We start from the raw sequence: 13,273 nt of genomic DNA, 5'->3' as shown, positions 1-13,273 counted from the left end.
AGTAATAGCACTACAATATCAGGGACATTTACCCTTTACAGTCTAATCCATTGATTTTTCTGGGAAGTACCGTGTAAGAAAATTACCTGTAACAGTCAGTCCAGCAGCATCACAGGCTAGTTTAAAAAGCAGCCAGATTTTACTGGAACTATACTGCGTGCTCAAACCTCACACACAAGCTGCCAAAGACAGCTTCATAAAAACAAAGTTTAAAGGATACGGCCATAAATGTGTAAATTACCTGATGGAAAGAGGTAACATTTAAAAAACAATAGTTGCATTCATTCTGTGGATGAAATTCAGAGGTTCCAAAAAGGGCCCAAAAGCCCAAACTGGATTTGAGTCTTGGACTTTGCCTCACAGAACAAAAGTTCGATCCAGCTCTTTCTGCTGTTTTACATTCTACTGCTTCTTTACTCAAGAAGAGAAAAGTGTCCATCTCAGAAATGGAGCACAAATATTTTTGCTTTATCAGTTCTTGGAAAATTTTAGACTTGGCCACTCTTATTTAGGGTTTCCGTACTTACCGCTGCTCCACCATTTCTTGCCATTGATTACGTAACTGTTTCCATCTCGCTCAATGCTGCATTGCATATTGGTGGCATCACTTGAAGCCACATCAGGTTCTGTGTTAAAGAAAAAAAACAAAACAAACCACTGGATTAAATATACAGGTAGTACTACCACCACAAATATAGGAATCTGTATATACTCTGGTGACAGTAACACTGGTTTGCTCCCAATATAAAAGCTGCTTTCAGAACCTTGTTCTGCTGGTGATCAAAGGCTTTCTATTTTCTAACAACCTGTTATTCATAGCCAGTTTAAACTTACTTCTTCTTGGGCTCAGACTACTCTTTATACTCAACAGTCTTCCTCCTTCCCTGACGTTTTAAAATCCTTTCCCCTTCCAATGTACTTACAGGTAACAGCCATATCTCTCCTCAGCCTTTTATTTCCCTTGGGCTCTTCTCAAGTGAAAATAAAGAGATTTAAACTACTTTTGTGATGGTTTATGAAATAGGTTACACAAAGCAGCTGCCAGCAAATTGTCATCAATTATTGTTTGTAACAGGAAAGATTCTTCCTCTCTCTTTTCATCCTTAACTTTTTCTATACGCCATCTTCTTTAAAGCAAAAGCATCTCTTTGCTCTTGGCAAACACAGTGAAACAGAATTTGCAAAATAAAGGTCCAGCTCGGCCAGACTGAGTTCTCTCAATTTCTGCTGATGCAGGAAGATCAAGATTTTTGACATCTTGTGTTCAAAAGCTACCTTCCTAAGTCAGGATTTCCACAGATGCTGAATGCTACAAGCTTTCAAGAGCAAAATTGAATACAATGCTGAGCTACAGACATAAAGCAAGTGCATCGTATGTTTTACAAGTTGTCTTCAGGTTAGGTCTTAAAACCTCTGCCTATGGCACACTGCAAACTACACAACTTTAATCACAGTAATCACACCTGTACCTACATGTACGTTTCTAGAGAACCCCAAAGCACATTACAAAGAAGGGCAAGTTCTATTGTATAAAATGTATTTTACTAAAAATAAATTGAAAATATACAGAAAGCTAATACTAATTATTGTAACCATGACAAATGGTAACTATCGGGGAAGGGCAGCAAGGATGCTTCACTTTGCACTCACACCTCATAGATGATTTCATATTCAAACACATCCACAGATACAGTGGAAATTTCTGTATTAATTCATTAACACAGAACAACTTGTAGTTTTGTACTTTTTGCATATGCCATGTGAAATTTCTGCCACTTGCCTCTAACTTCCTTAGGGAGAAAAATTTACCTGTCATGCAGAAGCAAGAACTAATCTTCCCTTCTAGGAGAGGCTCCAGCCACTCTTTCTTTTGCTCTTCAGTCCCATACATGTGGAGGACCTCCATATTTCCAGTGTCTGTAAGAAATCAGCAGTCATGTTTACTTCTTGAGACACACAACTCATAAGGTGCAAGGTGCCCAACTTTTCACTGGCACTGTCCTTATGGGACAGGTTTGCTAACCTGGGGCTTGACAGTTGAAAACCTCAGGAGCAAAGAAGCATTTCCCTGTCTCCTCAGCTATCAGCGCATAGTCAAGCTGGCTGAGGCCACTGACATCTGGGAGAAAAAGGTTCCACAGACATTCTGCTTTGGCCATTTCCTGTTGAAAGAATCAACAGGGAGAAACATTAACAATAAATCTTTTTTAAAAAAATTGAGTTCTGGCTTGCTGTCCGTTTTCTTCCTTCCTGACTAACAGGCTGTCCAGTGTAGCTGATGACTTTTTTCCATAGCTTTATTCAACAGGTACAGTATTTGACTTCAAGTTCTGACATATCCCTCAAAGAACTCACTTCTGCTTTTCTCCTCTCTCATTCACCTCTCTTACCTCCTTTTTCACACTTCCCTCTCCCTTTCCTTTCAGGGTAACTTCTCCAGCAGCATACACCAAACTTTCTTACACTCCATGTCAGTGCCTGCTTCTTTTACTGTGAGAGTGCTTAAGAATATTTATCATCCCATACCTTCAGTCTCTCAAGCACTGGTGGTTTCTTCCACTTTTCCTCAGTATTTTCATGTCCGGAATAGTATTTTATTATTTCCTTAGGGAAACAATTAAGAAGTTGCTGTTTAAATTAAGAATGCATGTAACAAATGTAAGTAATAATACGGTGTCTTTTCCAGCACTAGAGCCCAAGAAACCAATAAAAAATATAGTTGGTTGCATTATAAAATTAAAAATATAATTCAAAATCAAACTGCAATCTATTAATTTTGGAAGACTTTAAATGCATCATGGAGATAACCCTAATCAGTACCTTATTTCATACATGGAAATGGTTTGGAGTGACCTAAAATATGTGATGATGACAGTAGAAAGTTAGTGTTTTCTCATGATACAAGTAACTATTACCAACAGTACACACAAAAGGCGTGAACCCAAAAGTAAAACAACAGATAAAAGCCTGATGTACTGACACTTAAGATCCAGGTTTCCCATCACAACATCAAGATATATAAGCCAGTTAATATTTTTTTTTAACTGAGACAAAAATTGCAAAGAATAAATTTTTTCCTATCAAAATAATTCCTTAACAGATTATGGGAACAGTCATTCTGAGCACCAGTGATTTGTACTACGTAAAACGATGTCTTCAGTAATACTAGTATTTTCACATGTTTTAGTGAGGCACAGCACTTCATCAAAGTTGGCCCAGAACTAGTTTTAGAACAAATAAAAGTGGTGCCCTCTTTCTGAAAATCACACAATTAGACAAATTCCAAAGTAGAATTTGCAAGTCCTGATTCACCATCCCTGCTAGCAGAAATAACTACAAGCACAACAGTACTCACCTGCAAAACCGGAATGGCTACTTGTGGTTCATCTGTTTTTAAAGCAAGTACACTAATTATTGCAAGGTTTCCTTGCACAATCCGAAACTAGGTACAGACAGACTTTTAAGAAACTTTGCATATCAAGAGTTTCTGCTCTCAACCCCTCCTGTGATAGGCAGATGCATTCTAAATCTTTTAGATTGATATGTTCTGTGCACTTCTGCCTGACTGCAATAAAAAGAAACCAACCAAACAAAAAACCCACAAAAAGCCAAAAAACCCAATTCTGCAGCAGAAGTCAACTGTGCTTCCATGGGGCTAAAAGTTGAATCTTCACTGGTATTAAATACATTTTGGAATGAGGCTCAATTGTTACATTATGGAATAATATTTTTTTGTCATAAAAGTCATACCTTAAAAAATAAGACAAGAAACAGAAACATTCAACTTTGTGTGGTTAAAAACAGCAGTTTCCATTTTTTAACTACAGCTCTTTGCATTTAGTATGTAAGAGTTCTAGGTTTTTGTTTGTGTTAAAAGAATTTTGGCAAATACCTTTAAAAAGTAACTCTTTTTAAAAACAGTATTTCTTTAAAAGTTTAAAAAGTAACTCTTTGCTTTCATTAACAATGCATACAGCATTTTAATTTTGAAAAAAAAATAATGCATGCTATAGTGATTTCTATTAATATTTTGCAATGCCACAAACATCACTGCATGAAATAAGGCTGTTTTGTTAAAAAAAAAAAGAGAACATGACTTTATACAGTTTTACATTTTTATAAACTCTAGTTATAAAAAGCTCATTTATAAATAGCTTTTACCTTCTCAGCTGGATATATGTGCTGCTTCATGAACTGCTTAACCTTCAGCAAAATTTCGTGGCCTTTCCTACTTTGACGGAACAACTCTCCAGAAATGCTGTGATGTGTGCTGCTGAAAGATGACCTACAGAAGAACATCCAAAGCACTAACAAGTAATAACATAAGATGCCTTATACAGGCATTTAAATAAGTGAAGACGTTAAAAATGTAAAGATGTAAATCAAGATGTACAAGCTTTGCCTTGCCTTTGACTAGTAGTTTAGACCACACTTACCTTTTTGAGAGCTCTAACCCTCTCTCTGCCAAAGGCTTCACAATCTTTGCAAATTCATGACTATTCTCTGCAGAAGCATTTCCAATGAGATACCTTGCATATACACCCTGAAACCAAAAGAAAGGCATCTATCGTACAATTATGCACTTAAAACTGTTTCTCTTTTTTAGATAGATGATTTCTTCAACTATGAAATAACACTTAAATGCATATATTCTTAATAGGAAAAAAATCAGCACCCAGACAGATTTTACTGGAATATATTAATATTGGTTTTGGTCCATTTCTGATATAATGGAGAGGCTTGGCACACAAGGGAAAAACAACATACCTCATGTAAACTAAAATGAAAAATCACAAAAATCAGAAGAGAGAAAAAAAAAGAAAAAGAAAAAAGAATACATCTGCACATGATACTGTAAGCAAGCCCAGACTGTCCTTAAGCCAACTGACAACAGTATACACATATGATTATTATCCACAACTATATGAACTACCCACATATATACTCTTACTCCAAATTAATACCCGGTAGCTTATCCCACATTTGGTACACTGAGCTCATGCTGCAACTCATAAAAATACACTTACGCCTTACAATGGTTGAATATCTAATTAAACAGTTCCTTCTGTTAATAATGAATCAATTAAATGTATTTTATCCTACAATCACATCTCAAGATTGGCCTCCTATGCTCATAATAAGCTGAGTTCACAACACACCCTTCTTCACCTTTAGGCAGCACCAACTTATCTATCTTGCTATCTACTTTCATGACAGCTGCAGAAACTTATACAGATCTTTGTTTCTCTGTAATACAGGATGTAAATTAACCAGAGAGTCCAAAAAGGTAATGACAAAATTGCTTGCATACTGGAACATCAATAAGAAAAAATCCACATATCCACATTTTCTCCTTTTTTAGCCTACTTTCCTAAGAAGTTAGCTATATCTAACACAATGTCACAAGAATTCTATCCTAGAGAGTCATCAGTCATAAGCATCTAAGACATGGCTTCTAAAGGAAAAAACCTGAAATACAATGGTTACAATTATTTTTTAAATATGATTCATATTTTGAACAAGTATTACCAAACTACAAATACTCATAATAAAAATATGTGACAATTCAGCAAATGTGAGTGCATTACCTGGGCTATTGCTGCCATTTTGAAATATGACAAAGCAAGAAAAAAATTGAAGTTGGATAAAGTAGTGCTAATACCCCGGCAGCGGCAGTAACTGGAAACCAGTTCTTCAAATGAAGGAGTTTCTACAAAAAACCAACAGAATATTTTAGAATAGTCAACATTTTCTATGATTTTTTCCACCTTATTCTTCAAACATTTGTACAGCTTTTCGGTTTTATGAGATATTGCATTTACATAATAAAAAACACGCTATATCTTTTCTCATGACCTAAGTGTAATATGGAGAGCCAAAAGGACATAGGAGCTGTCAGAAATCCAGATAAGCATAACACTTCCTACTGCTCTCCGCCTCCGCTCCCATCAGGAAACTCATTGCACCATGGGGGGTTTTGCCTTTTTTTTTTTTTAATTAATGACAAACGTATATTTAAATTTTAGTTTTCTTCCAATATTGCTAAGAAAGGTTCAAAATAAATTTTTACAGAAGCAGCATACTGTTGCTAAGATACAGCTTATTAAAACAGGCCTACCTTAAACCTCACTATCAGTACGTTTCCTACAATGAAGAAACCCATGGAAAAGTTCTTTTCAAGTACAAAATTATGTGCTTATTAATTTAACTTTTTATTATTGTTTATAAAGGTAACATATCAAATAGGAATCAACCCTAGAGTTTGTTTCAATAAAAATATTAGTTTCATACCTATAATATCTTTCAAACCCAAGACAGTTCCTTGACCTAAGCTCTTAAGAGATGTAGGCCAGAAGTAGAATAGAGTGGCATATGCTAAATCTGCTAAAGGATGGCCAGCAGTTGAAAGTTCCCAGTCCAGCACTGCCAAAACACGAGCCTTAAATAAAAATAAAAACCTCAAGTGAATGATAGAAGATAAATTCTCTCCATCCACAAATATACAACCCATTTAATATCCAACAGCTTTATTCGGTTACTATGTTTAAAATTAAAAGCACACACGGTACCTTTCTACAGCAAAACCAGTTACTTTTAGCACTATGAAAGGATGTGCAGAAAATTAACATTCACGTAGTGGCAGAAAATCAGGCTTTTTTCCAGTGAAAATCTGTTTTAAATTCTACATTTTTGAGTAGTGTTCTTCCTGTCAGAAACTTCTAAAGTCTTCTAGTCAAAATATCATTGAATTAAAATATCCTAATGAAGAGTAGTATTGACAGTTGGGTTTTTTTTGTTTCTATTCCTGTTGCACAGTCCTTTTGCACAAATACTCAGGACAGACCACACGTCTAATTTATCACAATATTATGCACAGATTAACACTTACATGAGGAATTGAATGTCCTAATCAGGACAGTCAATCACTGCCCAGATAGTGACATGAGCCTGTACTGCAAGCATCCTTGCAATGTTGTCTTCAGCTGGATGGGCTGACACTCCCCAAACTGTCCTTCTGATGAATTCTTATAATCCAGCTGGTCTGTCATCCTGAATGACCCTCCAGCCTACTCATGATCCGTGGCTACTTGAACTCTGTGCGGAACACTTTCCTACATGTTCATTCCTGCATATACAGGAACAGTTTCCACAGATTATCGAAAACTATCTACGTACAGTTTGGTCAATTCTTTCAACTACATCAGGAACAGCTGGGAGAGTCCCGGAGGCTGCCAGATTCCCTGCTCAGGGAGTCAATCAGCACATCTAAGCCTACAAACAGTGTCTACCAACTGATCTATGTACAACAATGGGAATCTCTGGGAGCTGTTGCTTTCTTGTGAAGCAGGCATTGCAGAGTCTTGGTAACAAATCCCAGGCACATCTTCTGGTCACAACACAGCAAATAGCATGGAAAAAAATAATGAAAATGCAATTGTGTTGATAGATAGGTAAGACACATTTATTTCCACAAACTAGAAAAAAAACCTCTTCCTTTTCCCTAAAGATGAATGAGGAACTTTCAGGGTCTCTGGATACATGTGTGCTCCATAACTAAGCAGCTTTAGCAGATTTTAATTTGCTTCCACTAGTATCGCAAATCATGCATTCAGATCCTGTTCCAAAAGCTGTTGTTATTAATTGAAGCCACATCACAGATTTCAAAGGGCTTTGGATCAGATGCTTATGTAGTTTAATGAAGTGAGCCTCCAGTGTGCCCTTAAGTTGCATCAAGTTCAATAGGATTTATGTATATAAACTGTTATGTTCCTGGACTTTGAAGTAGGGACTAGAGCTAACGAATAAGTTAAGTAACAATTTCCTGCAGTGCAAACCAGGATTGTATTAGGTACCTAAACACCATACACAAAGTATAGAGAAGAGTTAAGTACTCTACTGTTCTTTTCAAAGATGTATCATGCACTAAAACACCCATGTAAATGTCCAGTACATGGTAGGAGTACAAACAAATGGATGACCAAAACCTACTAAACATGTACAAATATGTTTCAAATACCTTTGTTGGGTGGAAGATGATGTTATCTATTCTAAAGTCCCCATGTATCAGCCTTTCTTCATTGTCATTAGGTGGCAAGTTGTTTGCTAACCACTCAGCCAGCTGGTTCATGGCAGGAATATCTGTATGAGCAGCTGCATCATACTGCCTTTTCCAAGTTGATACCTAAAGAAATACAAACACTTCACCAGATTTTCCAACTGATTCACAAGTTTTTCAAGAGCACAAAATTCTGAAGCACATGCTTCTGGGCTTTCACTATTACCATTTTGCCTGTAAATTCAGTAAAACCCAGTATCTTTGCATTTGCAAATGTGAACGGTGAGATCAAAAGATGCAATGAAAACTACCTGCATTTTCTATTTCAATTCTATTTACATAGCCCAAATCTAACATTATTCCCGAAGCGAATGAATATCATTCCCTGAATATAGCGTCACAGAATTGATGTGAATGTAGTAGTAACTTTATACTATGCACAAATAATTGAACTGTGAAGGTGCTTAATAGCTAAATTATGATGGTTACTTTTACAAGTCATTAATAATTAACAATTTCACTTGCAAATCAAATAAATCTTCAATGACCTGACAAAACAAGATAATTTTTTTAAGAGCTGTACCTGTCTTCTGCAGTATCCTTGTCCTCTACCATATCCTTGGAGACCCAATGACTGTAAATCAAAGGAGTGCAACAAGGCCAAGGTTTCTATAATTGCAATATACAAAGCAGAACGCTCTGCTGGGCCCACTTCAGGCAGTGAGAGGTCTCGGAAGATGCGACCCTAGAAACATCATAAATCAGATATTTGGTGGTATGTTTCCATCAGGTAAAGAGAAGTAAAGCTATACATTTCAGGAGCAAAAGCAAAAAATAAAAAAAAAATAAAAAAAGTGAAACAATATCAACCAACACTCCCTATGCAATCAAAAATGCCATCCTCATTTATTTTATTCCGTGCCCAGGACAGATGAAAGGATTCACAGTAATACAGGATATCAATTGGAAGGCAATTAAAATAACAGATATATTCAGTAGATCAAAGTCTGAATTCGAGCGCTCAATCTAGATAACCTCAAGCTTGAAAGTACATGGAAGAAAAAAATGTTACTGTATTGTCTCTAACAGCTAGCTTCCAGAAAAAATATCAGTGAAGGCCTTGGGGAGGGAGTGGACGGGCAGGCAGAGAGAGGAGTAGAATGGGTGGGTGGTATGTACAAAGAGGCAAACAACGAAATTCATTCGCATTCTCCTTAAAAGCAGTTTAATGTGTTTAGAAGACAGGCTTTCCGCCTCCTCCTTTAATTTTGACCCTGACAGTAACAGACTGGAAAATAAAAAACAGATTCTCTAAGTTCCTCACTTTCAGTGGTTTGCATGATGGCTTCAATATATTTACACAGCTAGAGCATCAATAGAACTTTTTTTGATGAAAGATTCTGCATAAAAAATATCTAGAAATTGGATTTTGTATTGTGCAATACTTTATTCAACGCAGTCAATGTATGATTGTTTTCTAAATACACTACATATTTGTTAAAAACAGTGCACTGCTGTCAATCTTAGAATGGACAGACTGTAAATTCACATCCTGAGAAATGTAAATATAACAGTAGCAAGGTTTCTCATTCAGGAACCACTTTGTTGTAGTCAAAACCAGAAAAATTCTCCACCTTTCATGTAAGAAAATTGTTTCAAATTCTTCATAGCTTTTACATTGTATTACTTTTGATTCATGGTTTTTCTAGCAAGGTTAACTTAATCTCCGGGAATTGGCCTTACATTTCTAATTTTCCTAGTGAACCTGATGATAGACTAGGATGTGACGAAAGGAAAGAGGCTTGGATTCAAATCTACCTCCCACAGGAAAAAAAAATGACAGGAAAAAAAAAAAAGACTTGCACTCAGAATCACCAAAACTTAATGGAATCAATATCAACTCAGCTACAGCACCTCCAGAGTGATGGACCACAGACAGAGCTGTGCCACGTTCTTTCTGAAAGTAGTGTTTGAGCTGAAATCCTGCTTGGTTTTCAAGAAAAGGTGACTGTATGTAGTTTACTATTTTCAGTACTAAACAGGTCCCAGGATGTCCAAGGATCCAGTATAACTTCATAGCCTGATTTTTCTCCCTCCAACTTCTCTATATGCCTTTCACAGAATGTATATTGACTCATTTCAAGACATCCTTCTAAGAGTTCTAATGAGAACAAGAGGCTAAATACTGAGTTGAAAATTTCAACAGAGTTGGAAATAAGTTCTGGAGAAGCTGAAATCAATGAGAATCTCTGATAGCTAGCATTTCTTAAAAATATCAGAGGTTTATTTATGTTTATATCACAAAACAGTAAATGCTGAATAAGGCTCTAACAGAAAGGTTTTAAACAACTAAAAAGCAGCTTGTAGTAGGGAGAAGAAAAGAATCTCTTACTTTGGAGGACCAACCTGCACATGCTGCATTACATAAAATTCTGTTCCAATGACAGAAACATCACTGCAATACAACAGGGGCTCAGGCACTGGAAATCCAGCTGAATATAAGGTTTTCTGCACATGATATTCTCTATCAACCTGAAGAACACACAGAAACTTAGGTTCAGTGAAAAGCTCCCAAGCATATACGAGTACAGTGAATGACAATGTATCCTCTTAAAAGTTTAGTTATGTGTGTAGCACAGAAAATTGGAAACGATCCAGCAATTCACTGCATTTCTGGACACATTCAACAATGTGCCGCACCATCATGTACAGGACTTGGCCACCTGCAATACAAAGTGTTTGAAGAAGAATGTTACTTACCTTGTGAGCTCTAGGTAAAAGGGGGCCATGGGGCTTCTTCCTGAGCACATAAGCCTGCCCACCCTTCTGAAGATAAAAGGTTGGATTTGACTGGCCTGAGCTACAAAGAGAAAGACTGTGATGACTTATGAATTCAAGTACTTGCAAATTCACAAACTTTTAACAGAAATGATGCAAAATGCACTGTGACTGGCCTGAACAAAATGGCAAGACAGAGGAAAGGGTTCTTCTTGAGAGCTGGTTTATGGTTTTTTTTCAAATATAGCCTTACAAGAATGCAAGTGACAGTCTACAAAATCATAATTCAGAGGTTCTGCTCCTACCTATAAGGGAGATATCTTCTTTCACTGTGGAGAGGTCACAGACACTCAAATTGTTCTGATGTGAAACGGAGATAGCATTTACCTCTCCTCCCTAAAGACATCATTAATGTTGTCAAAGTATGCAGCAGAGACTAACTTTAAAGCCTTGCAATTTGGAGGAAATGAAACAGAACAGAATTCACACTAGCCCATAATTGTATTTGTCCTTTGGTGAGCTGTATTTTGAAGAATGTAAGCATAGAGAAAGCTCTCCAAATAACTGATGAATTCTAGTACCAAGCCCTACTGTATGCTAGCCTGATCATCACATACATATGCTATGCTTAAGGGACTGCCTATAATAACTGTAAAGTTTTAAAGAATGAATGTTACAGTGACAAAGAATCATAGAAATTAGACATTTCAATCACATACATGTGTAAAAGAGAAGGATGACCTAGTTAAACCCTTCATAACACCTTGTCCATGAATGAAGCTCATTGATCTTTATTTTCCTTAAAGCTCTGTGCTAATCTGCATGCCTTCCTCTCCTCATTCTGGATCATTTTTAAGACACATTCTGACCTAGTCAAATAAAAGATCAGACAACTATCGGAAAATCAAAATCAAGTGGACTTTTGCCCTCATGCTCCCCATGACATTTCCATTCTCCCTGAGGCAGTTAGGGCATAGTCTGTAATATAGTTTAATAAGTTTACTGCACAGCAAAATACTCTGCTGGCGTAACAGAGATTTAGGTCATCTGAAGCCTTGAAGCGCAACCGCAAAACAAAGTAGTAAAAACATAAATACTGGCAATATTTTAGCAGATTTTACTACTATTAGCTACTCTCCTAAGGCCTCTCCTAAAGTCTCCTCAATTGAAGTACATACAAGGATTAGCGTAAAGCTGAGGGCTCAATGGATGTTTTATATTTGCATAGGAGGACCACAAAAAAATTGTTTACTGTTTTTAGTCATAGCTGCAGATAAAGCAGTCGAGGTCATGTTTACAACAGAATTAATACGTATTTGTAGAATAAGTTCTAATAGTTAGGTCCTGATTTGAAGTCACATAGCCACACCACTAATTTGCTGAATGCAAATTAACTAGACGTTCTGTGCAACAGTGGCTTTGGAGCCTGGGTGTAGCCCCCCACTGGTGCAGTGCATTGCTCTCAGGGCATTAATGGGAATTGCAGTACAGCATACACTCTTCTCATGGATTTGCATACCAGGTGATAGCCTAAGGCTTTTAAAACTGATTTCTTAAGCCATGTATGTGCTTCTGAACACTACTATTTGGTGTGCAATTAAAAAGCAATCAGATAAATTGAGATTTATGAGTAGGCAATAAAACAGCTGTGCACATACTCCACAGAGCACACCACGGAGGGCCAAATGTATGTCTTTCTGAGGACAGGAGGAAGTCCACCCAACACACCGCCTGCCTGTGGACGGCCACAGGGCCTGCCTGTGCCAAAGGTCACCTTCGCCACCACCGTGAACTTTGACTTCTCCAGCCGCTCAAGGGACGAGCTGTTCCCTTGATGGCCGCTATCTGCCATCACCACAGCAAAGGGCCCTACTCTGCCCACCTTTCTGCTGGGCACAAAGCAATGCTGCGGCCCCTCTCCTCACCCCGCAGAGGCACCCTTCGGGCCCAAGCTCTGGCTCCCCATTCAGGGCGCCTCACAGGCGAGGGCCCGTGTCAACAGCCACGGAGGCCACCGCTCGCCCCTCACAGGCGGCGTCGGGGCAGGACGGCGGCCCGCCCTTTACCTGTACTGCCTGACAGCCAGAGGCCCCGCGGGCTGCCGAGGGAAGCCAGGCAGGTGGCTGCACAGGTACCGCTCCAAGCTCCCCTGGTCGAAGCGGTGCTGCCGCCGCACCTCGCTGGTCCCCGGCTCCTCCGCCGCCATCCCCCCTTCGCTGCGCCGACGACGTACACCCCGCACGCTCCCACCGCGTCGCTACGCTACTGGCGGAGCTACCCCGCACGCGCCCACCGCGTCGCCACGCTACTGGCGGAGCTGCCCCGCCCCGCCCCCCGTTGCCGCGGCAACCACCGTCGCGTCAGTCCGTCAGGGAAAGCCGTCCCCGGCACCGAGCCCGCCGGCCTCTCGGAGCCGGATGGCTTCCCCTGGACGAAAGT

At 38.6% G+C, this 13,273-nt stretch overlaps 1 protein-coding gene across 1 annotated transcript in view; it reads right to left on the bottom strand.

The window, feature by feature from the left end:
- The window catches only part of ACAD11 (acyl-CoA dehydrogenase family member 11), a 30,745-nt gene extending 17,684 nt beyond the window's left edge, over positions 1 to 13,061 (bottom strand). Inside the window, exons 1-13 of the mRNA XM_074151024.1 lie at positions 12,901 to 13,061; positions 10,817 to 10,916; positions 10,463 to 10,588; positions 8,640 to 8,801; positions 8,018 to 8,182; positions 6,292 to 6,439; positions 5,589 to 5,710; positions 4,437 to 4,543; positions 4,162 to 4,285; positions 2,527 to 2,604; positions 2,024 to 2,162; positions 1,810 to 1,917; positions 528 to 626 (exon numbers count right to left, since the gene is read on the bottom strand). Of these exons, the coding sequence (XP_074007125.1) occupies positions 528 to 626; positions 1,810 to 1,917; positions 2,024 to 2,162; positions 2,527 to 2,604; positions 4,162 to 4,285; positions 4,437 to 4,543; positions 5,589 to 5,710; positions 6,292 to 6,439; positions 8,018 to 8,182; positions 8,640 to 8,801; positions 10,463 to 10,588; positions 10,817 to 10,916; positions 12,901 to 13,040 (1,618 nt within the window). The 5' untranslated portion in view covers positions 13,041 to 13,061. The remainder of the gene's footprint in view (positions 1 to 527; positions 627 to 1,809; positions 1,918 to 2,023; positions 2,163 to 2,526; positions 2,605 to 4,161; positions 4,286 to 4,436; positions 4,544 to 5,588; positions 5,711 to 6,291; positions 6,440 to 8,017; positions 8,183 to 8,639; positions 8,802 to 10,462; positions 10,589 to 10,816; positions 10,917 to 12,900) is intronic.
- Positions 13,062 to 13,273: the final 212 nt, after the last annotated feature.

The sequence above is a fragment of the Numenius arquata genome, chromosome 7 (genome assembly GCF_964106895.1).
Source record: "Numenius arquata chromosome 7, bNumArq3.hap1.1, whole genome shotgun sequence".
In the NCBI taxonomy this organism is placed as follows: Eukaryota; Metazoa; Chordata; class Aves; order Charadriiformes; family Scolopacidae; genus Numenius; species Numenius arquata.
Note: the sequence above shows the minus strand (reverse complement) of the source record. Positions and strands in the feature narration are given on the sequence as shown.